This window comes from Fusarium pseudograminearum, chromosome 1, assembly GCF_000303195.2.
Source record: "Fusarium pseudograminearum CS3096 chromosome 1, whole genome shotgun sequence".
NCBI classification, from domain to species: domain Eukaryota; kingdom Fungi; phylum Ascomycota; class Sordariomycetes; order Hypocreales; family Nectriaceae; genus Fusarium; species Fusarium pseudograminearum.
In genome coordinates, this window is record NC_031951.1 from 8,935,761 (window position 1) to 8,960,264 (window position 24,504).

Below are 24,504 nucleotides of genomic sequence, written 5' to 3' on the forward strand. Positions count from 1 at the left end.
TGCTTTTCTATTGTGCGGGAATAAGGTTGCGCTTATGCCCTACTTTCTATGACTCTTGATGCAGGGCGCCGAAGGCATATTTTGCTTGAAAGTGTACCAACCACTCAAGAAACCCTCTCTATAATCTTGATTTGATGGGCTAGCAGGCGGCACCCACAGCCGTTCCCATAATTATGGATCACATATGTCACCTTTCTTGGGCTTGATGGATTTGATATTGCATCTCGGTGACATCTTTTCTTGTTGAGACGATTCACCACAAGACGCACATGCAACTCGTGCCACGACTTGAAGCAATGAGCCCCAGCATTCTTTGACATGAAAGTTAATATAATCGGCAATTACCTTGTCCTCGGGCCTCAACGTCGCTCTTACATAGGCCAGGTTATCACCGCGTAGGGTCTTTATATTGGCGGATTGACCAATGGACGAGACTTGCCAACTCTACACAATGCCTGAACTGGACGCATGTCAGGCGACGACAACGCTAAAAGGGAGGGAAGTATTTCTCCGGTGCATACAAAAGTACCTTTGACTACGGCATGGGCTAGACAATACTGTACCTGGCTCTCAGATTGCTCATTGATCTTCGCTACCCGTCGACGGTCCCCTGTGGAGTTATCCACCCAAGTTGACTTGGTTATAGAATTAATCAGCCAATTAGTGCTCATGTGATGCTTCATATATGCATGACTTAGCTTTGGTGATTGATTCGATGCCATGCATATTGTCGGCTATTTCTCAGCACTACCTAGGCAGGTAATAGATACTCATCACGATCACAAATTGGTGACCACAGAGTTTTTTGTCATGGTCTTTTAGCTTGACATCTTCACATGGCAATGTTGACATGGCCTCTGTAAGGGGTCTTACCTGATTGGGTAATTTCAGAGAGAAATTCAGGTCTAGATCTGACTTATCCTATTCCATGGTTCCGCGGCGACAAACTTGTGGCCGTTGGCTGAGGTGCATGCCAGAGGACTGTCAGGCGGGGTTTTCCAAGATCAAAGGAGGAGGACACCATGAACTAACATTAGTTGTGTAGATAGTCTGAGGTGTAGTGCCGTGTCAGGTCAGAAATAAAGCCGGTTTCATTTTAGCAGTTGCACTAACAACCAACGAACGACAGGTTATTCTTAAAATCCGGCCATCCATATCACGGAAATACGCCAAACTGACATGTCCCCACCCATATCACAGTGCTACTAGAAAGAAGCGAGAGGGGGGGATTTCTCGCGATGTATGCGTTACATCTATATTGGCCGGACAGAGATAGTTGCCACTGCCACTGCCACTGCCACTGCCACTGCCGCTGTCTTTGTGTTTGTGTTTGTGTTTGCAACTCAGTCCAGACTTGCTGTGGCTAGCTGGCACACGTTGAACCAAGAGACATCGGTACTTGTTGCCAAACGATCTCTAATGAAACTGTTCGGAAGCCTCCCGCTAATCATGCTGCGCTAGGCCACGAGTCCGAATTACAACGGGAACAGTACCCGGTTGAATCCTCAACCTCAAGCAGTACAAAGGTGTATCAGCCTAGAGATCAGCAACATATCATCCAGACTAGGAGGAGAATGCAACAGTGGGGTCGATTTAGCGATAGATCAGCGGTTTTAGGTGCCGTTGATTCCACCGTGTTCTCTTTACCGAGGGGGCCGGGATTAAGAGGGGGAAGTTTAGCTTTGATGATCTGTACAGTAGGTTCGGGAGGTAACGAAATGCCTCCGAATTACGTACGATCCAGTACAGTAAGAACGGGGATGCAGTTATCGTTCAAATAAGGATAGTGCCGCCATCCATCGCCGACATGGGTAGCTTGGACATGTTTTACAGGCATACAGCCACTTCTTCAACCGGCACATTCTATTGATTCTAATTTGGGCATTGCAAAAATGGCTTTGACCACAAAACAATTCGTTCTTTACGCTCAGGCAAAATAAATGGGGCTAGACTGGTGTGTGCTTTGATGATTTCCCCAGGGATCTCTTCTATCAGCTTCAGTCAACATACAGTCCAATCACTCGACGCCCGCGGAAATGCATTATCCGGGATTATAAGACCAAAGGTTTAACTTTGAGTTGACAGGGAACCTAGCAGTAATTCTAGCTTTAAATTAGAACCAAGGATTTCATGTAGGTGAGGCTGTATGTACTGAACTCTCCCTTTTCTCTCTGCTTCAGTTGGCATCCGACTTGTCAAGTAGAATCATGTTTTGCCCAAACTCGGTTGATTTAAGTTAACATGGTCGAAATAGGCGAATCTTTTGAGCAAATAAGCCTTGGATGACATCGGGATTTCATCCTTTTCGCCTTTAAAACCCCCCAACCTCTTGTCTCTTGGGATTTTCATTTCACCCTCACATCCTAGCCATCTATGGCCCGATCGATGCCTGATGAGATACTAAAGATAAGGTTTAGAGAGATACTGACGATCTCATTGAGCGGCCGCATCTCATATTTGATCACGATGTTTTGAGAGAGATCATCGGCAGTGACTTTAGCGGAAGATTATCAAATTTCTATTGTTCTGAGGCTCACTGGTAACTCCTCGTCAACAGCCTCAAATTGCATGTTTTAGACCATTTATTGAAATATTTGCCGTAGCTTGATATTAAGTCATGCTCATGATCTCTATGACATGTGAAATATCAAGGTCAAAGTGGTTCGAAGAGGTTCGGTGATATTCACAACACTCAGTCCATGCAGTCACCGTTCCATTGGCTTTCAACTCTGTCTCCTGACATTTATTCTCAACATCAGGATGTCTATTGAATTATTTTCCGGCTGTTTGATTTACTATTAGATTAGGATTGTAGGAGTTCAATGTACTGGGACGTTGTTTGCAGAGTCTATCAGGCAACGGTGCAGCATGTGGTTTGAAATGAGCGACGCTATCAGTACCGATCATTCTGCATAAGAAAACTTCTCTTAAACACAATAAAATCTCTGTGAAGACTATGTATTCTCACAGCGTCCTAACTGTAGTCTTGGTTGTGGGATTCTGTTTGACAGCAGCTTGTTTGGATGCGATATCGGACCTGACTTTGGCCTAGTTTCAGCCTCCATCAATGGCTGGTCTAATTGTGGCAGTAAAGATGACTGGCTAGAAGCGATTCACATTCATATATCGTCAATTAAAAACATATGACGGTTATTGGTGCTGTTTATCAACCACTATATAGATCTAATCCATGGTGCTGTAAGAACTACCTATTGTGTGAGGGTTGTGTTGAGTTTGAGTAAACATACGTTCACAACAAATGATAAAACCGCGCATCAGAGTGACCATGTTCCAATTAATGGAAATTTATACACACTAGAAATTTATGCAATGCTACTGACTAGATTAAAGGCAGGGCAGTTGGCAGTGTCAACAGTTGGCATTGTGCGGTATAGGGTAAGCTCCCAGGATAGTTTCCTCACAGCTTTTAATTACTAAGTAGAGAGCTACATGTATTGCAACCGTCTAAGCCTTTGTGTTTTTGTTCTTCTTCTAAGTTCTCGCTTATCGAGAGAGTTAAGGAGTGGGTAGACAATAGGATTGTGTGCATGCTGCATAATGATTCAATAACCGGGGAATCTTACCAGGAACAGTAATTTACCAATATTCACCTCTCCGGGACTAGCCACAGAAAACCAAGAGCGAAACCTTTTCCAACACTCTGTGACGCCAAAGTTGTCAGTCCGATCCACTCGGGCAGAATTACCACGAGAGCGAGACTTTGGCATGTTGGCTTTGGCGCTGGTCCTGCTTGAGACTAAAATCTTGGCCAGAGGCAATGTTGAAGAGTTCTGTTCCTGGTGACAGCTCTGATATGGCATTGGGTACTTGAGATGTTTTAAAACGACTCTAGAACGAAGCAAAAACATTGACACTTGAACTTCCCCAGATTACAGCTCATTGGCGCGGACGCACGTTTGGGGAAAATTACCATGTTTAATGTAGATTTTGATAGGTGAGGATATACGATGCCTATAATCTTAAAGGTGGGAGCCTCTGTATCGAGACCTCTTCCAATCTTCCATCAAAAGGTAGATGCATTCTTGACCGCTCAGCCTTGTCTTGCCTTGCACAAGCTTGGATCCCTTCCAAGAGCAGCTGACATCTGTCAGGTGATGCTATCGTCGACAAGGTCAATTCAGGGACCTCAAACAATGGTCTAAGCGAAGATTCTTTGTGTCTAGAACCTCAAGCTTGGAGAACCGGCAATCCTACCGGTCGGCCCCCGCGTGACGTAGAAGGAAATTAACAACATGGAGCAAACGTGGGATTTTGAGGTAAATATCTGTGAAATCTCCACTGCTCAAGCTATGATGCTATTCCGGGGTATCGTCGATTGCTGAGAAAGGTTACCACCGGCGAAGCTAGCCATAAAAAGCTGAGAACAAGTTCCTGCAGGGTTGTTAGTGGCGATAGCTCGGCGGGTCTAACCTGATACGTGTAACTCAACTGGGAAACCTAGCCCGTAGAGATCCATCATTCTCCAGATCTCGACCAAGTCTGAACCACGTTGGGACCAACTCCACGAGAGTTGCAAAGCAAAACACCCACTCGGGTGACACAGATTGGTCATGACCCAAGTCTGTACCTTCAATAATGCGGGGAAGATAAGAAAAAATGGAGGGAAGTAAGCGGGAAGGCGCGATGGTGTGCAGGCAAAGTGAAAACTTCGATATTGGACGAGACCAAGTCCCATACTTGATAGGGACAAACTTGACATTAACGACCTACATAAGACCAAGCTTCTCGCCATCTCATCTCCATATCCAATTCCTCAATCTCATCACTCTCCCACTCTTCCTTCCTTACTTGTTTAAGACCTCCAACCTTCTTCCAAGACCCCGAACCTCTTCTATACAATAGTCTCTGCCTTTGCCACTTTCACTTACACGTTTCACAAATTTCACAATGGCTCCTAGTGCCGTCATTGACGACTTCTCCAGCCATGATGGCCAGGCTCTCGAGGTCCTCTCCGATAAGATCGACGATGTCAACGTGATCAAGTACGATGAATCCTCCAAGTTCGACGAAGAGAAGGACAAGAACACCTTCCGCCAATACGCCGATGCTACCGACCGTGTCAAAAACTTCTACCGCGAACAACACCACAAGCAAACTGTTGCTTACAACCTTGCTGCCCGCAACCGCTTCTACAACGCCTCTCGTCCTCGCCCTGAGATGACCATCTGGGAGGCTATGGAGAAGCTCAACACTCTCGTTGACGAGTCCGACCCTGACACCTCCCTCTCCCAGATCCAGCATCTTCTCCAGTCTGCTGAGGCTATTCGCCGCGATGGCAAGCCTCGATGGATGCAGCTCACTGGTCTCATCCATGACCTTGGCAAGCTGATGCTCTTCTTTCCCGAGCTTGAGACTCAGGGACAGTGGGACGTTGTTGGCGACACTTTCCCCGTTGGTTGTGCTTTCTCTGACAAGATCATCTACCCTGAGAGCTTTGCCGAGGGAAACCCTGATGCTGTCAACCCCGATTTCAACACCAAGTTCGGCATCTACTCTGCCAACTGTGGTCTTGATAACGTCATGCTCTCTTGGGGACACGACGAGTACCTCTACCACGTCGTCAAGGACCAGTCCACCCTCCCCGATGAGGCCCTTGCCATGATCCGCTACCACTCATTTTACCCGTGGCACCGAGAGGGTGCGTACCAACACCTCATGTGTGACAAGGACTGGGAGATGCTCAAGGCTGTTAACGCCTTCAACCCCTATGACTTGTACTCCAAGAGCGACGGCGTCCCTGATGCCGAGAAGCTCAAGCCTTACTACATGGATCTTATTGCCGAGTACTTCCCCAACCCTGTTATCAAGTGGTAAAGAACAGAAGAAAAAGGAAGGGAGTAAAAAAAAAAAAAGGAAAAAAAAAGAAAGAAATGATAGACACGAAAGCGTAGATAATGGTTTGGTTTGTAGGTTTTTGTTAGCAAGGGTTAATGAATGGGAGTTAATGAGGGATAAAATTGGAGTGGGCGAACGGATTAATACATTTTTTATTATGATCAGATAAATGGCTACCTTGTTTCCGTGATATGCTGTGAGCCTCGTTATAGAAAGTGTCCATACATGAAAACACTCGTAACATGAGTGTTTGCGTTGACGGAACTGACCAATTCCAAGACCGTGTTGGTATAGAAATCCAAGATGTCTTTTTTAGGCTTGAACCTATGGCCTATATATCATTAGAGATGTGGTTGGTTCGCAAACACTTGCATTCGTAAATGATGTTTGAAGCTATTCCCAGTTAACAAAAAGGACAGAGACAAATGCACGCGTGTGGATGGATCCTCACGTATTGATAAGCACGATAAGAAGAAAAAAAGTTCTGAACGATTTTTGAAACTTTAGCAAGCTAAGCCAAAGAATGCTAGCGCTTTAGCGTTGTGGCCAATCAGACATACGGGTGCCACCAAAGTGCCCCTCAGGTCCGCTAGAAATTTGGAGGAAAGCACTGAACTGTAGAAAGATTATCGTGGGTCGTCGAGAAATCGCCATCTTTCTTCGACATACACCAACAGCCCATCACGACACCGCAACCAGCTTTCACAATGAGCGCCTCCACTAAGAGAAAACGCGATCAAGCTGAGGAGTCGGTCCCTGCCGAAAACCCTGCGAGCACCGATGTTGAAAAGTTCACAAAGCCTGCGCAAAAACAAGAAGAAGAGACTTCCTTCGTCGATCTCGGCCTTGATCCTAGACTACTACAGGCTATCGCTCAGCAAAAGTTCGCAAAGCCTACTCTTGTGCAGCGCAAGGCGATCCCCCTGGCTCTCAACGGACAGGATGTTCTCGCCAAGGCAGACTGTGGTTCTGGAAAGACCGCCGCATATGTTCTTCCTCTGTTGTCCAGCATTTTGAAGCGCAAAGCTGTATGCCTTACCTGGTACTCAAGATGAAGGGCCCTTACTAACTCAATGTGTCTCTAGACTGACTCTACTGCCTTTACGACCGCTCTTATCCTCGTCCCGACCCGCGAGCTTGCAGACCAGGTCTCCAAGGCGATCGAACAGTTTGCTTCGTTCTGCGCCAAGGATATCAGCACCGCAAAGTTAACCGACAAGGTCTCCAGCAAAGTCCAGCGCGCCCTTCTCTCCAACTCCCCCGACATCGTCATCTCAACTCCATCGACTGCCTGGCAAAATGTCAACTCATCCGCACTTTCAATTGACAAGCTCACACATCTTATCCTTGACGAGGCGGACCTTGTCCTTTCTTACGGTTATAGCGAGGATCTGGAAAACTTGTCACGATCAGTTCCCAAGGGCGTGCAGGTTATGATGATGAGCGCTACCCTTTCCGATGAGGTTGACACACTCAAGGGGATTTTCCGACGTGACCCTACCTTGTTGGATCTGAAGGAGAAGGAGGCTGAAGGCGAGGGTATCACTCAGTTTGTCGCCAAGTAAGCCACACGAACTACGATATGCAAAGGGACAGCTACTGACAAATCTCTAGGTGTGGTGAAGACGAGAAGTTCCTGCTTGCCTATGTCATCTTCAAGCTGAAGTTGATCAAGGGCAAGTGCATCATCTTTGTGAGCGATATCGACCGATGTTACCGTCTTAAGCTCTTCTTCGAGCAGTTTGGTATTCGAAGCTGTATTTTGAACTCAGAGCTACCCCTGAACTCGCGAGTTCATGTCGTTGAAGAGTTCAACCGACATGTTTACGACATTATTATTGCTGCCGACGAGAAGAACGAGATGCTCGGAGACGAAGAGGAGCCTACTGAAACTGCCGAAGCCGAGGACGATGCCAAGAAGAGTAACGAAGGCGACGACGCGGAGACTGAAGCAAAGCGACCAAAGAAGAAAGCCAAGAAGTCAAAGGGCGGCGACAAGGAGTATGGAGTATCAAGAGGTATGTTGCGTCCAGCGCTTAAAGCAAAATTCATCGCTGTGAAACCAATACTAACAGAGCATCCACAGGTGTTGATTTCAAGAAGGTGTCCGCAGTCATCAATTTCGATCTTCCCACTACAGCATCAGCGTACACACATAGAATAGGACGCACAGCCCGAGCTGGCCAGACTGGTATGGCTCTGTCATTTGTGGTGCCTAAGGACTTGTACCGAAAACACATGCCCACATCTACTCCGGCTTGCGAGAACGACGAGAAGATTATGGCCAGGATCATTAGACAGCAAGCCAAGCGCGACAAGGAGGTGAAGCCATACAACTTCAACATGAAGCAAGTGGACCCGTTCCGATACCGTATGAACGATGCTCTTCGTGCCGTTACCAAGGTTGCCATCCGAGAAGCCCGAACACGAGAGCTGCGACAAGAGCTACTTAAGAGTGAAAAGCTCAAGCGGTAAGAATACATCACACTGCCAATATATATGGACTGCACTAACAAGCATCAGATACTTTGAGGAGAACCCAACTGAACTTTCTCACCTTCGTCACGACGGTGAACTTCGAACTGCCAGACAACAGGCTCACTTGAAACACATTCCCGAGTACCTCATGCCCAAGGACGGCAAGCAGGCTCTGACAGAAGATGTTGGTTTCGTGGCCATGCGAAAAGACAAAAAGGGCAAGGGTAAAAAGGGTCGAGGATTCAAGGTCGGCTCAAGGAAGCGAGACCCCCTCAAGACGTTCAAGGCGAGGCGCAAGACAAAATAGACGGATTAGGAGAGTAATATAGCGATTCTGCAGTTTTTTTATACCTTGGTCTTAGTTCAAGAACACCTTTTTGCTCCTGATATTGGTGTTCATGTGACTTACACCAGGCCTTATTAGTATTGGTCCTATTACCGGTAAACCAACTTCATGTTCATGAAACACATACGCGTCATTATGGCTTCCTTGTGCAAACCTAACTGTTAATACTGTAGTATCGTGTAAGAGTGCGCGGTACGTTTTTCAGTTCAGCTAGCTTAGTCATTCATGCATGACGATGGAGGTTTCGGAGACAAGCTTAACTTCGGTCCGTCGGTGGGGATTCCTTGTAGCTATTGTTGTGCTAAACCTATTGTGTAGGAAGGATATTGTCTGGATGGAGAGTCCATGGAGAAGGAACTGGGGTTCTAAACAAGTATATAAAGAGTAGGTTCTCTCAGCCCAAGAGAGATGTTTCTTGAATACCAAGCTTCAGTGCCCTTCACACAAGTACACAACTACACTTGACACTCACACCTACTACACCGCCCATAATCTACCATGGCTCCTCCTGCTCAACTCCCCCTTCGCCAACTTACAATGAATGGGCCCAAGATCCCAGCCGTCGGCTTCGGTCTCATGGGCCTGAGCATCGCATACGGAGCAGCCGAGTATGTCTAATACTCCCACCCCCGAATCGTTCCCAGGCTAACATACCTAGGCCCGACGAAGAACGCCTCAAAGTCCTTGATCGTGCCTGGGAGCTCGGCTGTACCAATTGGGACACAGCTAACATTTATGGCGATAATGAGGACCTCATCGGGAAGTGGTTCAAGCTCCATCCTGAGCGTCGCCAGGATATCTTTCTCGCAACCAAGTTTGGAATCAAGGTGTCCGACGGGGGCATGGTTACTGATTCGACTCCTGAGCATGTGAAGGCGAGTATTGAGAAGAGTCTGAAGAGACTTGGTGTGGATCATATCGATTTGTACTATATGCATCGCGTCAAGGCGGATGTGCCTATTGAGAAGACTATCGGGGCCATGAAGGAGCTTGTTGAGTAAGTGATTGATTCCCTTCTGCATCACAAACAAACCAAGAAAACAATCTGACAATTGAATAGCCAAGGAAAAGTCAAGTACTTGGGCTTGTCAGAGATCTCCTCCACAACTGTTCGTCGTGCTCATGCTGTCCATCCTATCGCAGCAGTCCAAGTCGAGTACAATCCCTGGACACTTGATATTGAGGGTCCTTCAGGAACACACATCCTAAAAACATGTCAAGAGCTCGACATTGCTGTGTTCGCTTACTCTCCCCTTGGTCGCGGCATCCTTACCGGCCGATTTCGCTCTGTTGACGACTTTGAAGAAGGTGACAGTCGACGAGGATTGACTCGTTTCCAAGGCGATAATTTCAAGAAGAACCTAAAGATTGTGGATAAGTTTGACGAGATGGCAAAGAGCAAGGGATACACTTCTTCGCAGATGGCATTGGCGTGGCTCCTCAAGCAAAGTCCAAATGTCTTCGTGATCCCAGGTACCAAGAAGATCAAATATCTAGAGGAGAATGTAGGAGCGGCAAAGGTAACACTGAGTGAGGAAGAGGATCAAGAATTGCGACGACTGGTTGAAGAAGCCGAGGTTTCAGGCGGACGAGATGCTTTCTTTGGTAATTACATGGACACGCCTCCTCTGGAGACATGAGTTGTAAATAACCCCAAAAACGATATATGAATATATACGTAATAGTCCTTACGTCAAATCCATACGAAGAAGCTTGCCTTTCCATGGTGCCTCGTCCTTGTCGTGAGTATCCTGAAAGCTTCCGATACTTCGGAAGCCTCGGTCGACATAGTATCTGTTTTTAATCAGTAAAATGTCAAAATCCAGAATGACCGTTCATGAGAGGTAGTTTTTGTGACATACTGTACCAATTGCCCATTGCCTCCATCCCAGCAGTCGAGCCAAATTGTCTTCCAGCCTTTCTCAGCAGCATAATCCTTAACCTTTTGAAGAAGGGCGGCACCGGCGCCTCGGCGTTTGTCACCTACTCGATGATCCGTCACGAGATATTGTAGAAAGACAAAGTTACCCTTCTCCAACGCCGGTCCGACATGGTCCTTCAAGTCGTCTGAAGCCTTCAGGTAACTTACGAACTGTTCATCAAGCACTTTAACGAACCCAACTGGCACGAAGGACTTTCCGTTTCTATCTGTACGCCGGGCCAATTTGTCGTTTGGCGGATATTCTAAACTGTCATGGCTGTCCTCAATCTCGGCGATGAATACCCTCAAAGGCTCGCCTGTTCCTGTCTTACGGAAACTGTCCGATTTCGCGACCGTATCATGCATGCGTTGAACGTGTCCTTCTTTCTTTGAGAGAGGTTCTGTCCCCCATTGTTCAGAATTCCCAGTGGCCGCCAAGTGAGGTAATGTTGAGTCGAATGCGTCTATTATAAACTGAGCATCGTTGAACAAAGCATCGGCGTCCCGGATAAAGAACTGCCTTGACATATTGCCCGTTGTGTACTCGTGTATAACAAATCTGAGATTGACAGTAAGAGAAGATTTGTGGAGCAATACTTGATAATTCCGAGGAATAGACAAAATAGACCTACGGTATATCGTTGAATTCATGGCTTGAGGACATGTCAGCAATACTCCAGGAACCAAAACGCACAAGTTGCGCTAGCAGGGATCATGATCCATGAAGATTCCATGCCAGTTTCTAGAATAATATATCATCAACCCTGGAGTTTCGGTTGAGAGTCTGGAGACCTTCCCAAGTCTTGGGCGCTATCGTAGCCATAAATTTCTGGTTCATGCCACATTGAGGTAGCCACAGGATTTGTTCTTAGCCCACAAATAGTTGGTATAATCTATGTGTGCTGTCACCTCTCGTCTAAATTGGTTTGGTAAATATACTAACTTGAGCAATGGCTCAATTAGAAGGTAGAGCCATGGGTCCTTGTATTGCCTACCGATCTGTACTCGCTGTTGGGGCACGGCAAGGATGAAATGATAAAGTTGGACACTAATTCCAAGTTGTTGCTGCAGCGGTAGCGGTGCTCTTGGCCTTAACAGCATGACTCGGTGGATGTTACTTCATTTTGACCCCACTGGTGTCGCATCGCGACGCGGTAGTTTATCACGTAACTCCGTTGATAATAGGAAATTACCATCGTATTTCATGATCCAAGGACCTGGGACGAACGCCGCTAAGGAAATCAGAAGCCAAACGTCTTTTCAGTGCGCTGTCACAAAGTTTCCTGGGTGGCATCTTCTGCAAAGAAGGTGTGGTTGTGAACGAGCACAGTTGCAATTGTTGAAGTGACTAAGTGATCATGACTATAGAAAGTCTGACGTAAAGCAATAGGCCGTCGCTCATCTTTCCGAGGGCTCTTGGCACCAATTCATGCCTATCTCCGATACGGATAGGCCGACGACCAACAAGATAAACTCAAAGACAAAGAAAGATACGTCAAACAGCATGGGAATCCGTGCTTTAGTACTAAGAGTTAGGTAACTAGATTTTTCTAGTGCCCCTTTTGTATCACGGTATAAGCGGTGATCAACCCCCCAGAAGAGAAGTAGAAAACATCTTAGTGCACGCTCACCTCTCAAGAATCTAGTTTGAAAGCCTGTTAGTTGTGGGTTCTTGATTGATAGTAGGGTCGCGGTCCGCATAGATAGGTACGGACAACTCTTTTCTGGTCCACTCCCGATGTTAGTGGACAGCCGAGTTGCTACAAGCGCAGCAAAATCTTTTCCATAACTAGCTTGGCAGTCGGCGACAGCTCGAAGTAAAGAAATGAACGAATACAGAAAAAGTTGGGCTCAAGGTGAGTTTAACAAGTGAAATAGAGCAAACACTCAGAGTGTTGAACGTGGCGCATCAAGAGCCGTTGCCCCACGGAAATGAAAACAGTAGCAACGGCGACAATAGTTAGTCCAATGGCTACCGATAGCAGGGGCTACCACCCGATGTAAAAGAAATAAAAGAACATGAGTCGCCTGGAACTTGGTCTAGGACTCAGTTTATGACTTGGATCTGTACTGATTCGACAGAGACCAGCTTTGTTTGGAACCAAGACCCGGGGAGTGGGCACCTTGATGGATGGACCCTTTTGACTTGCGGATCAATCTGTGGTACTGAAAGAACATAAATATTCACCACTGCGCTGCCGACTGATTGCATCGCATTGCATTGTCTTTGTTCCGTCCATTGGAATCGAAAATAGCGGCTTCTGACGTGAGATCCCTCGCATTGCCCGTCATTGTCTGTCATTGTGTTAGCGACTTGTCGACACCATCAACTAGTCCAATCACTAGAGCCTGACATCACCGAGTCATCTGCTCAAGACGAATATTCATTCCCAGAGATCGTGTTCTTTCTCCTTGAACATCGTTGTTCTGCCTTGCTCTAATCTCAGGCGTTATTTGCTTAACTTCAATCACCATGGCCGAAGAACCTATGTTCATGCGAATCCCCCCAGAGATCCGTATGTTGATATACGACTACCTTCTCGACAATGGCGGAACAAAGGACATTTCAATCCGAAGCCAATCAAGATCCGAGTATGATGCGTGCCGCTCGAAAACGCGACGTTCAGCGTACAACATAATGGAACGAAGTATCGTAAAGAGGTCATACGAAACAACGTATTGCGCCGATCCCGAACCACGCCGAGCGATGCATACAGTTATCATGCACATCAACCGCAAGATACGAGAGGAAGCGGCCCATTTTTTGTACACAAAACATGCCTTCCACTTTGGGGATGATCTTGAGGCAGTGGTGCCTTTCTTCGCCGATAAGACACCACGCACTAGAGACCTAGTCCGCGAGATCAGCCTTTACAAGTGCAGCCCGACAAATGCCATTGAGCCAGACTCTTGTGACTGGTCTTCCGTCTGTCGTTCGCTACAGAGTTTGCAGAGCTTGGACAAGTTGACGCTTGTCATCGAAGGCGCTCGGCCACGAGAACCGTGGGACGGCCCGCAGAGCTTGACGGTTTCTGACTTTCGTCTGTTGTATTCCACTCGTCACGAGAGTCTGCGGTGGGCTCGGGAACTGGCCTCAATCAGGTCGGTCAAAGAGGTGGTGATTGTCGCCGATATTCACAACTTGCCGAATCCCGAGTCGAATATGATGCTAGTCCTTGCCGCATTTTCATCCTCAATCAAAACATCATTAGTGGAGTTCCTACGCGATGATTTGGGTATTCCAGCTCGCGTTGGAAAGTCACAGTATTGTGGTGTGGGAGTATTTGGCCGATCCAAGAAATGTCAACGCAACGGATGTCTGCCGAGTTGATAAATTTGAACGAGGATTATGAGTTGCAATTGTAGAAGAAGCACCGGAGGATAATGATGGATATAATGCGAGGAGTTTTGGTGTTATGGCCATGGCTTGTAACTGAGATTAGTGCATTGAGAGGCTGCTATAGTATTAAACGGATGGATAAATATGATGCAGTGAGCAGCACGTCTTCAAACAAATCCATGAATGACGATACTATTTTACTATCCCTTTCTCTAAGATTCTCTTCCATGACTTAGACCACAGAGAGAACCAGCACCGAGACCTCACGTGATTAGTCCCTTCGCTGTGATGGGTGGCTGGGACATTGCAGTTCCCTGTAGCCTAAAGGAAGTGCAGGTGCAGGTACGGATACAGCACCATCATCCACTGTCCCCGAGCAAGCTACAGCAACCTAGGGCCCACCTCAACCCATTATCTCAGCCTCCCCCGTATCGTCATCGCACCCGTCCCCGTTCTGCGCCTTGGATGCGGCGCAACCTCACGACAACCCACTCCGTCCAACGTTCGATCTCTCTACCATCTCCTCCACGATTGCGTCTGTAATTGTCGCATTCTTCTGAATTGCTAGGAGTTTGGCTTATTTCGACCTGCTCCGAGCTACCCCGCTGTCAGACTCGCCGACGGCAAGATGGCCACTCCAGCTCCCCCCGAGGACCAAGCTCGTCTGCTTGAAGATGCACTGGTTGCCGTGCGTCAGCAGACTTCGCTCATGCGCAAATGCCTCGACACACCGGGCAAGCTGATGGATGCGCTCAAGTGCTGGTATGTCAATTCTTGCGCTGCGCAACATGGTGGTTCAATCCCCTGAACGGTATCACTGACTCTTGACAGCTCGACCCTTGTTTCTGAGCTCCGTACCAGCAGCCTTGGTCCCAAACAATACTATGAGCTATATATGTCTGTTTTCGATGCCCTGCGATACTTGTCCGTTCACCTTCGCGAAAATCACCCTGTCAATCACCTAGCCGACCTCTACGAGCTTGTTCAGTATGCTGGCAACATCGTTCCACGATTATATCTCATGATTACCGTGGGAACCGCTTACATGGCCATTGAGGATGCGCCCGTCAAGGAGCTTATGAAAGACATGATGGACATGAGCCGAGGCGTTCAACATCCTATCCGTGGACTGTTCCTCCGTTACTACCTTTCCGGCCAAGCGAGAGACTTCCTGCCGACAACTGAGAGCGATGGTCCCGAGGGCAATATCAGCGACTCCATCAACTTTGTGCTTACGAACTTTGTGGAAATGAACAAACTATGGGTTCGGCTACAGCACCAAGGTCATTCGAGGGAGCGCGAACAGAGGATTCGAGAGCGAAAGGAGCTGCAGCTACTTGTTGGCAGCAACATCGTGCGCCTGAGTCAACTCGTTGACCTCGAAACCTACAAATCCAGCATTCTAGCGCCTCTGTTAGAGCAGGTGGTCCAATGTAGGGACGTTCTCGCCCAAGAGTATCTCCTTGAGGTGATTACGCAAGTTTTCCCAGACGAGTTCCACCTGCACACGCTGGACCAGTTCCTTGGGGCTGTCTCGCGGCTCAACCCTCACGTCAACGTGAAGGCTATTGTGATTGGATTGATGGATCGATTGTCCGAGTATGCTGAACGCGATGGACCGGAGGACAAGTCTGAGGACAAGGCCCAGATGGAGGCCGATGCTCTCGCAAAACTGCTAGAGAAGGTCAACCTCCTGAAGGAAACACCCGCAACCCCACCTTCAGATTCCAAATCCCCCGAGGAAGGCAAGTCGAGTGACTCTTCTGAATCTACCGAGTCTCCTGATGACACCAAGACTCCCGAGAGCGAGGATGGGACAACAGCCAAGACGGAGGAGCCTGCTAACGAAACTGCTGGTGAAAGCAGTACCGATGACTCCAGCACACTCGCCGAGTCCACGCCTTCAGTTGCAGATACGGAAACAACTGCTGTTAACGGCCAAGGCTCAATCACAGAAAAGGTACAGCTCTACGAGGTGTTCTTTGCTCAGGTCAAGAACCTGGTTGAGGCACAGCATCTACCTGTGCCCGACATCATTGCTCTTCTGGTGTCACTTTGCAACCTTGCTCTCAACATCTATCCTGATAGACTGGACTATGTCGACCAGATTCTAGCCTACGCGACTACCAAGGTTCGAGAAAACATGAACAACGCCGATCTGCACTCGCCTCCTGCTCAACAGAGCTTGCTTGCTTTACTGCAAGCCCCTCTTAATCATTATGTTTCTACATTTACTGCTTTGTCTCTTCCCACCTACGTTCCTCTTTTCCAGTCGCAATCATACCCCACTCGCCGCGCCGTCGCTGGTGATGTTGTTCGCACTTTGCTCAAAAACCAAACCAAGATCTCAACTACGGAACAGCTCGAGAACGTTCTGGAGGTGCTGAAAGTTCTCATTAAGGAAGGATCCCAGGCACCTCAAGGTTACCCTGGTGTCAGCCAAAGGCGCCCCGTGGAGACAGACGAGACGATGGAGGAGCAGGGGTGGCTCGCAAGAATCGTGCATTTGCTGCAGGCTGAGGATAACGACACTCAGTTCAAGCTGCTTCAGATGACGAGAAAGGCATACTCGGAAGGAAATGAGCGTATTCGCACGACTACACCTCCTCTTCTGACGGCATGTATGAAGCTGGCGAGGAAGTTCAAGCAGCGAGAGCATTTCGACGACAACTGGGAGACACAGAGCAACGCCCTGTTCAAGTTCATGCACTCTGCGCTTAGCACGCTTTACACCCGTGTCAACAGCTCTGGGGCTGCCGAGATGGCACTGCGCCTCTTTGCATCCGCTGGACAAACCGCCGACCTAGTTGGTTTTGAAGAAGTTGCGTACGAGTTCTTCGCACAGGCCTTTACCGTGTATGAGGAGGCTGTAACCGACTCGAAAGCTCAATTCCAGGCAGTCTGCGTGATCGCCACTGCTCTTCACCAAACCCGTAATTTCGGCAAGGAGAACTACGACACACTTATTACCAAATGTGCACAGCATGGAAGCAAGTTGCTGCGCAAGCCTGATCAATGTCGTGCTGTTTACCTGGCTAGTCATCTGTGGTGGGCAACTCCCATTGTGTCTAACGGCGAATCTGAAGAGACAGAGGTACGTTGAATCCGCCCCCATTGAAATCCCTGACTAACAAGAACAGCTTTACCGGGACGGCAAACGAGTGCTGGAATGTCTTCAGCGAGCCCTTCGGGTGGCCGATTCTTGTATGGAGACGGCCACGTCGATTGAGCTCTTTGTTGAGATCCTAGATCGTTATGTGTATTACTTTGACCAGCAGAACGAATCAGTGAGTCTTATCGACGGGGCTTGTGAAGCACTTGCTAACTTGTATAGGTCACAACCAAGTATCTTAATGGACTTATTGAGCTCATTCATTCTAATCTGGCAGGCAATCAACAGGATTCTGCTTCAGTCGAGAATAGCCGCCGGCACTTCAACCAGACATTGGAAAATATTCGGAGTCGACAGTACGAGGGTATTGTGCTGACACCGAACTGAGGCTTGGTTGGCAGCACAAGGGAGTAAGAGAAGGCGATTGAGCAGCATAGCGATAGATAATGTTTAGCCTGGCACGTATCGATGGAGGAGCAGGTAGTTGTATATATGTAAACTTTGCCCAAAGATTGATAATAGGCGTGGTGAAGCTATCTAATAGCTGGCCGATGTGACAATCTCAGATTGAGTTCAGGGGTTCAGACTACCAAAGCCAATCAAATAAGCCTTGGGGGTCATTACGAGTCTGGATAGGATGGACCGTATAGATAATGCGGACAGGCTAGCACTGTTCTAGGGCCGTACTTCGTTTATCAGGAATTCGATTAATGGACAAAGATGCGATGACCTTTTTAGTCAGAATATAATCCGCACACTGTGGTACCTATCGACAGAAGTGACCATAAAGGCCCTGGTCTGCAAATTACCTAAATTATTTTGTCTTCTTTAGTCTCTTGTTACTGTGGTAAGAGCTTCAGTGTGCGGGTTATTTTGTAATCTCTCTTTGTCTGATTGCAACTCTGTTGCTTGTCAAGATCCAGATGTGCTTGCTCATCACCTCCCTCTCCCAGTTAGGCTGTCCCCTTATCCCAGCTTTTGTGGGGTAATCCTGGTGGCGTGCATGGGCAAATTCAGGAGACTCAAAGTGCGGGAGCTCTCCTTTGGATGCCTCTCAGAGAGAGTATGTCCAGTGTCAGAACATGTTTCATGCCAGAGCTTGGTCACAAGAATGAAGATAACATTCAGCGGTCGAGTCAGATGGGATAACAATCAATCTAGAAAGTTATGTATTCCCAACCAAAAATAATCCCATAGCGGCCAAGGTTTATTGCCAAGTATCGCCGGATCAAACTCAGCCACTTGAGACTCGACCGACGCCCTCAGTCTCAGGCTTACGCTCACGCTCAGGTCTGAAGTTGCCGGCGGGTTATAGTGGGCTCCGGTCCCTTACGTGGACACTCCGTTCGCCATCATCCCCCGTCGCGATCGTTCATAGTAATCGTCTTTGACTCTAATCATCTCAACCTATACGCTTTTCCTTTCTTTCCAATCAACTCCATCAAACCGTCGAGTCTGAGCTTTTACTTGGCAATGCGCTTTTGGCGTCCGACTCTGTCTCTTGTCTTTCCTTCTTAACGTTCCTTTCGTACTAGATCTCCATCCATCTTAATTGCTTCGTATCGTATCGATCGATCGACCTAAGTCGCCCACTCCTTTATCTCGACCTTTCAGCGAATGCGAATGGCACTATACATTTCAACTTGATCATAAATTCCCAAAACCAACTTCAATCGGATTGAATATACGACAACCGAGGGCGCGGTTAGCGCTCATACATCTTGAGCATGCCTTCCGAAAAGACTCCTTTCTACGACCCCATACCTCCTACATATGACCAGGCCCTGGCAAGCGGTAGTCGCTATGATCCTGACGACTGGGCTCCAGCCCCGAGGTCTCCGACCAACGAGCGAAATGCTACCGAAGCCGAATCCCAAGGTCTCCTACAGCACTCGAGTGCTGCCAGCTCTTCACGCAGGCCCGACGGGTACCGACCACCAACAGTAGAAACCGACGATGAGGACAGTTTGTGGGCCAGCGACAGCGACACCGATGACGAGGCCGCGCAGGTCCGGCGTGAGATGCAGGAGATGGAGATCGAAGAGCCCGACCGATCCCATGGCTCTCAGTGGGGGAAACGAATAGGCTCATATCTAACTCTACCGCGATGGAAATGGTCCTGGCGCCCGAGATTACCACGATTACGCATACATCTACCTCAACGAGCTGATGCGCCAGCTGCCGAAAATGCCGAGACTACTACGGGTGAGAATGAGGAGACGCCAAGCCAAGCAACGAGGAGGTGGAGCATACCCAAGTTCGACAAGACAGTCGTCATCCTGTTCTGCGTGCGCATTCTGGCGCTCACAATTATACTGGGCTTCTTCTATCTGCTGTTCGCCAGTGATATGTTTGGAGGTTTATCAGATCGTCTAGGAGGTGGTTTCCGCTTCAATCCTGAGGACCTCAGGGCTCACCTGCTGCGAACCGTTGATCCTACGAGGATGCGCGCCTCCGTGCAGCACTTTTCAAACTACGCACACATTGCCGGTACCGAAGGCGACTATGCGACTGCTCTGGATGTTCAAGCCATGTTTGGTCGAGCACTATTGGACGAGGTGATGATGGACGAGTATCAAGTTTATCTCAACTACCCCCGCAAGGACGGCCGTGCGGTGCAAATAATGGATAACAAGGACTTGAAAAAGTCCATATGGACAGCTAAGCTGGAGGAGGAAGAGGTTGGCGGCGAAACTGCAGGTCGACAAACATACGCCTTTCACGGATACTCCAAGTCGGGTGACGTCAAGGGACCCCTCATCTACGCCAACTACGGTTCGCGAAAAGACTTCGAGCATCTTACAAGCAAGGGCGTCAATGTCACAGGAGCTATTGCGCTCGTTCGGAATGGCGGTTCTCTGGATAACCAAGGTCTCAAGGTCAAGGCTGCGGAGCTTGCAGGCTTTGCCGGATGTCTTATCTACTCCGACCCTGCGGACGACGGCTTCAAAAAGGGTGCTGTGGCGCCAGCAGGACTATACATGCCCGCAGACGGCGTTCAAAGAGACTCCGTAGCTCTCACAAACTGGGGCATCGGCGATCCTTTATCACCTGGCTATGGTAGCAAGGGTGATCAAAGAATCACTCTTGATAAGGCAAACGGACTTGTCGGTATTCCCAGTCTTCCCCTGGCATGGAGAGATGCCAAGGTTCTCCTGCAACACCTCAAGGGCTATGGCGAGAAAGTACCAAACAAGTGGGAAGGTGGCGTTCCAGACGTCGAGTGGTGGACTGGTGATGAAAAGTCTCCGATCGTACGGTTAAAGAACGAGCAGGACGAGGACTCGATGCACACTATCTGGAACGTCTATGGTCGGATCAATGGCATGGAGCAAACATCCAAGTCTATTATCATCGGCAACCAGCGTGACTCTTGGGCTTTTGGTGCAACGGACCCTCATTCAGGCACTGCCGTCATGATCGAGATGGCCAGAATCTTTGGGGACCTTGTGCAGCGAGGTTGGAGACCTTTGAGGACTATCGAGTTCATGTCCTGGGATGCCTCCACATACAACCTGATCGGTTCAACAGAGTATGTTGAACATAACTCTGACGCGTTGCGCGACAACGCCTTTGCCTATATCAATCTTGATGCAGCCGTCGTTGGCAACGAATTGCATGCCTCTGGATCGCCGGTGTTTAGAAAATCTCTTCTGCACGCCATGGGCCGAGTTCTCGATCCCAGTACAAATGCTACTTTGAAGGATCTCTGGGACCAGAGTCACGCGGAGCTCAAACAGCCCGAAGGAAGGGGTAACCATATTCCGTTCCAAGACATCGCCGGGGCTAGCTCCCTCGACCTGGCATTCAGGGGAAGCCAGGTTCCTCATCACTCAAGCTATGACAAGATTGCTCTGGTGGATAACTTTATCGACCCCGACTTCAAGTATCATGGCGCTATGGGGCAGGTAATCGCACTTCTCATTCTCGACATGGCAGATCGGCCCATCATGCCTTTTGACATGGGCTGGTATGCGCAAAGACTGGTCCAATGGGTGAAAGACCTCGAAAAGTGGGCAATTAAGCACTTGGAGGGTCAGCCCAAGGGCGAGACAGACGCTTTTAAGGAGCTCAAGGAAGCTGTACAGCTCATCCAACACAACGTCGCCACATTCGAAAAGTGGGAGATGGACTGGGACCGCGATGTCTTGGGCAACGGAGGCTGGGAGGCCACCGACATTGGCGCGTCTCGATTAGCATACAATAACAAGATGGCATACTTTGAGACGGCGATGCTAGATCTTGAAATCGGTGGTGGAGTAAGTCTCGTCACCTCACTCGAAAGAAATCAAGCTAACCGCACATAGATTCCCAACCGCACACAGTTCAAGAGCGTCGTCTTCGGGCCAGAGGCTTGGTCCAACGACGGTGCTATCTTTCCTTCAATTCGCGACAGCATAGAAGGGGGAGATTGGAAGACAGCCAAACCCATCGTTGCCAAGACGGCAGCACTCTTGCGCAAAGCAGCATCGATTCTAGAGATGCAACAATAAAGCACTTGTATGATTTTGACTGAGCAAAAGCTTCTCATCTGTTTCATTTTTTTATTTTCTTTCCCTTCCTGTTTCTCGGTTCCTCAATCTGAGTCTTGGCGAGCCTGCCCATGTTCTTCTTTTCTCTACAGGATATACATAGTTGTCTGGTTTCTGATTTGGGAACTGCGTGACAGCCCTTCACGCAAAAAGTGTACAGGAGGCGTTGTACGGAGTTTGGTTGCGTGGATCCTGCTTGCTATATATTGTTTTCTTGGGTAGGACTTGTTGAGACACCTGGTCGGGATAGAGTGACGGTCTGCCTGGCGACTATACCGGCTTTTCTTTGTTATTGTTATAGTAATGAAGGAATGCAAGTCACATATGTGCCCTGATATGTCCCACCATAGGTTTACTGTGACAGAGTATCCGTTCTATGCGTTCTGTATGTCTGTATGTCTGTATGTCTGGGAACCTAGTCTCGTCGCGATGTCATCCCTACATGACCTACATGACTTAAGCCTTCTGCGCCTCGTAATCTTGCATAGAAACTAGCTTTCCAACAACATTGTACTTCTCCAAGAATCTCTCCTCCCATCCCCGCAGCGCATCCATCTGCTCCTCATCCAATCCCTCAAGTTTATCAAGCGGAGCATCAAGATCTTTGGTCAGCATATCCTCGTCGAAGCTGCCGCATGCAAGACCTCGACTCGCATCCCTGCCGGCAAAGTTGCTGTACGGACCACCAGGGCCGTAGAAGTTGCGGCCAGGTGAGACGTCAAAAACACGGCCGCGAACGGCGAGATAGACAGGGCGTCCCTCTTCGCCGTTGAAGGGGAGGAGTGTGTGGGGGTTGTATGTTCGGAACACGGTTGATGGAGTGTCGCGGGGAAGCGAAGGCGGTGGCGAGGAGCGCATGAGGGCATAAGTTGTGTAGAGGACGGCGCAGATAAGGACGAGATTGAGAGGTGTGAAGAAGGATACGCTGCGAGAGTTAGTGAGCTTCTTTAGAGATAGATTGATGAACAGCGTACTTTTCTTGGCTGGCTTGGTGAGCCAAGTGACTGTCGACGTGATCCATGATTTTGACGGATAGTATTGGACTGTCTCGAGAAATTGCAAAGACGTTGTTGGTTGTCAAACACAGAAGCCACAATATCGAGATACTTCTGTGATGGTAATTTAAAGTTGTTGGTTGGTTGGGGATTATCGAAAGCAAGGCCTAAGAAGAAAGTGTCCCATTCATTGATGGATTCCGAGCTTCCGGTGGTTCTTTGAGCTTCTTCCCCCACTTTATGTCCCGGCAGCACCGTCTCAGCTTCGTGTTGTCTCGGGAGTTAGGGAGCAGCCGCTCAGGTTCCCGCTTAACCCTTGTTTGACTTTTTACGGCCTGCCAAATATACTATCGTTCCAGTCGAGAGTGAACTCGACAATTTACTTGACTTTGCCCTTGTTGATGTAATTAGAGGATACCTGATTAGAGCTATATTGATTGTCTAATGTTGAAGAACGGCGGTTGGCAACTCCAATAGTATTATGTCAAGTTCTGAGGGCACCTATCAGTTGCTGGGCTGCTTGGCAAACAATGATGTGTTTTCAGTTTTGGCAAGCCTTTATTCAAAAACACTGAGCACGCAAGTCAGATCATAGGACATGTGAGATATGCTACCTTAGTAGTGGGTTGCAGAAAAGTTGGCCTCCTAAGCCTTGGGGTATAGAAATAAGTAGTCTAAGAAGCTTAGTCTAAGTGGCATAAGATGCTCTAATAATTTTGTCTCTTATGTTCATAGCGGTCAATTTTTCTGATACTCTGAGGCCTACTACTAAAGCTTGAGGCTTAACCTGAGTCTTGTCTTTGCATTCCTTCAACCTTTCAACTCTTTGATGAGGGGCAGTCCCATATCTTACTTTGGGGGGGTGGCCTAACGCATTGTCTCTCTGGACGAAAAGGCCATCAACCTCGTGTAAGTGAACTCTAACAAGTGGAAATCCGTCTGGGTCATCACCTGCGGCAGCTATCGGCATGCTAAATTGCCGACAGTACATCATTGCTGTCGCAATGCAAGAGAGGCAGCCCATCTTTTATGTTCAACCCGTCATTCTTCATGGCCGACTTTTGCTCAACCATGCTCGACGAAAATGAAGAGAAACAAAAATGCAGCAAAGATGCAAAAGGAAATGGAGGCTGAGGGATTTGAACCCCCGGCCTTTCGCAAGCATTCGAAACAATGCAAAGCGAACGTGATACCCCTACACCAAGCCCCCGAGTTCTTATTTTCCGAGCCACAAAAGAGAGTATATGTTTCCTCTCCGAAGCATGCCAGCGGTTACTTCAAAAAGCATTTAATGCTTTCAGGTCATCTATCAACACATTGACTCAGTTTGAGGCCTTGCTAGTATCTGCATATTTCAATACTCCAAGTATTCTGGTTTTTTTACGATAGCACATGCCGATTATCAGTTTCACAATGTTGATGGAGAGAGTTCCACGATTTACAAATAAAAAGCGTCTTTGTTCACAAGACAACCTCGAAGTTCACAGTTGCCACAGAGAACACTCTGTCAAAGTTTATGTTACTGGGCCCCGACTTTGCGCAATCCAACTCGATTCTACGCATTGCAGTGTGCGACGAGAGAGGCATGTTTTGGCCGTGATTCGCCATCATTGCATACCGAAGTCAAGGCGGCGGCACCTATTCCGTACCTGCCTACCGCAAGGCACACTTGCGCGAAGAGGCATAAAGAAATGCGTTATCCAAAGAAAGGAGGTGCGACTTCGCAAACACTCCATTCCTACCTATTTTCTGACTTTTCCTTGAGTTTTCTTCATTCATGTTGAGCCACGTACAACTTAACCTCTCAGTAACCCCGTGACTCAACGGCGTAGAGTCATCCTCAACCCCAACCTAATTCGTAACACTCTTATAAATACATCATGCCTCAGCATCCTTTGAGTATTGACATTTTTCACTCGCTATC

The 24,504-nt window shown here is 48.2% G+C and overlaps 8 protein-coding genes across 8 annotated transcripts, besides 1 other annotated feature; 6 read left to right on the forward strand and 2 right to left on the reverse strand.

Annotated features, from left to right (window-relative positions):
- Nucleotides 1-4,908: 4,908 nt before the first annotated feature.
- FPSE_10338 (uncharacterized protein) lies at nucleotides 4,909-5,835 on the forward strand (the record flags this gene model as incomplete). The annotated part of the gene is made up of 1 exon (XM_009263455.1): nucleotides 4,909-5,835. The coding sequence occupies one exon, from the start codon at nucleotides 4,909-4,911 to the stop codon at nucleotides 5,833-5,835; it is 927 nt and encodes a 308-aa protein (XP_009261730.1).
- Nucleotides 5,836-5,860: 25 nt separating this feature from the next.
- Nucleotides 5,861-5,892: a repeat region.
- Nucleotides 5,893-6,563: 671 nt separating this feature from the next.
- FPSE_10337 (uncharacterized protein) lies at nucleotides 6,564-8,641 on the forward strand (the record flags this gene model as incomplete). The annotated part of the gene is made up of 5 exons (XM_009263454.1): nucleotides 6,564-6,884; nucleotides 6,942-7,417; nucleotides 7,471-7,874; nucleotides 7,943-8,327; nucleotides 8,380-8,641. 5 exons carry the CDS (start codon nucleotides 6,564-6,566, stop codon nucleotides 8,639-8,641), a joined length of 1,848 nt encoding a protein of 615 aa, XP_009261729.1.
- A 537-nt stretch (nucleotides 8,642-9,178) lies between these two features.
- Nucleotides 9,179-10,320, forward strand: FPSE_10336 (uncharacterized protein; the record flags this gene model as incomplete). Its single annotated transcript, XM_009263453.1, has 3 exons — nucleotides 9,179-9,288; nucleotides 9,339-9,677; nucleotides 9,741-10,320. 3 exons carry the CDS (start codon nucleotides 9,179-9,181, stop codon nucleotides 10,318-10,320), a joined length of 1,029 nt encoding a protein of 342 aa, XP_009261728.1.
- A 48-nt stretch (nucleotides 10,321-10,368) lies between these two features.
- FPSE_10335 (uncharacterized protein) lies at nucleotides 10,369-11,129 on the reverse strand (the record flags this gene model as incomplete). Its single annotated transcript, XM_009263452.1, has 2 exons — nucleotides 10,369-10,474; nucleotides 10,543-11,129. The coding sequence occupies 2 exons, from the start codon at nucleotides 11,127-11,129 to the stop codon at nucleotides 10,369-10,371; spliced, it is 693 nt and encodes a 230-aa protein (XP_009261727.1).
- A 1,945-nt stretch (nucleotides 11,130-13,074) lies between these two features.
- FPSE_10334 (uncharacterized protein) lies at nucleotides 13,075-13,932 on the forward strand (the record flags this gene model as incomplete). Its single annotated transcript, XM_009263451.1, has 1 exon — nucleotides 13,075-13,932. One exon carries the CDS (start codon nucleotides 13,075-13,077, stop codon nucleotides 13,930-13,932), a length of 858 nt encoding a protein of 285 aa, XP_009261726.1.
- Nucleotides 13,933-14,569: 637 nt separating this feature from the next.
- FPSE_10333 (uncharacterized protein) lies at nucleotides 14,570-17,440 on the forward strand (the record flags this gene model as incomplete). The annotated part of the gene is made up of 4 exons (XM_009263450.1): nucleotides 14,570-14,703; nucleotides 14,773-17,035; nucleotides 17,082-17,228; nucleotides 17,276-17,440. The coding sequence occupies 4 exons, from the start codon at nucleotides 14,570-14,572 to the stop codon at nucleotides 17,438-17,440; spliced, it is 2,709 nt and encodes a 902-aa protein (XP_009261725.1).
- A 1,340-nt stretch (nucleotides 17,441-18,780) lies between these two features.
- On the forward strand, nucleotides 18,781-21,546 carry FPSE_10332 (uncharacterized protein; the record flags this gene model as incomplete). The annotated part of the gene is made up of 2 exons (XM_009263449.1): nucleotides 18,781-21,312; nucleotides 21,361-21,546. The coding sequence occupies 2 exons, from the start codon at nucleotides 18,781-18,783 to the stop codon at nucleotides 21,544-21,546; spliced, it is 2,718 nt and encodes a 905-aa protein (XP_009261724.1).
- Nucleotides 21,547-22,041: 495 nt separating this feature from the next.
- FPSE_10331 (uncharacterized protein) lies at nucleotides 22,042-22,606 on the reverse strand (the record flags this gene model as incomplete). Its single annotated transcript, XM_009263448.1, has 2 exons — nucleotides 22,042-22,510; nucleotides 22,560-22,606. The coding sequence occupies 2 exons, from the start codon at nucleotides 22,604-22,606 to the stop codon at nucleotides 22,042-22,044; spliced, it is 516 nt and encodes a 171-aa protein (XP_009261723.1).
- Between the last annotated feature and the right edge of the window lie 1,898 nt (nucleotides 22,607-24,504).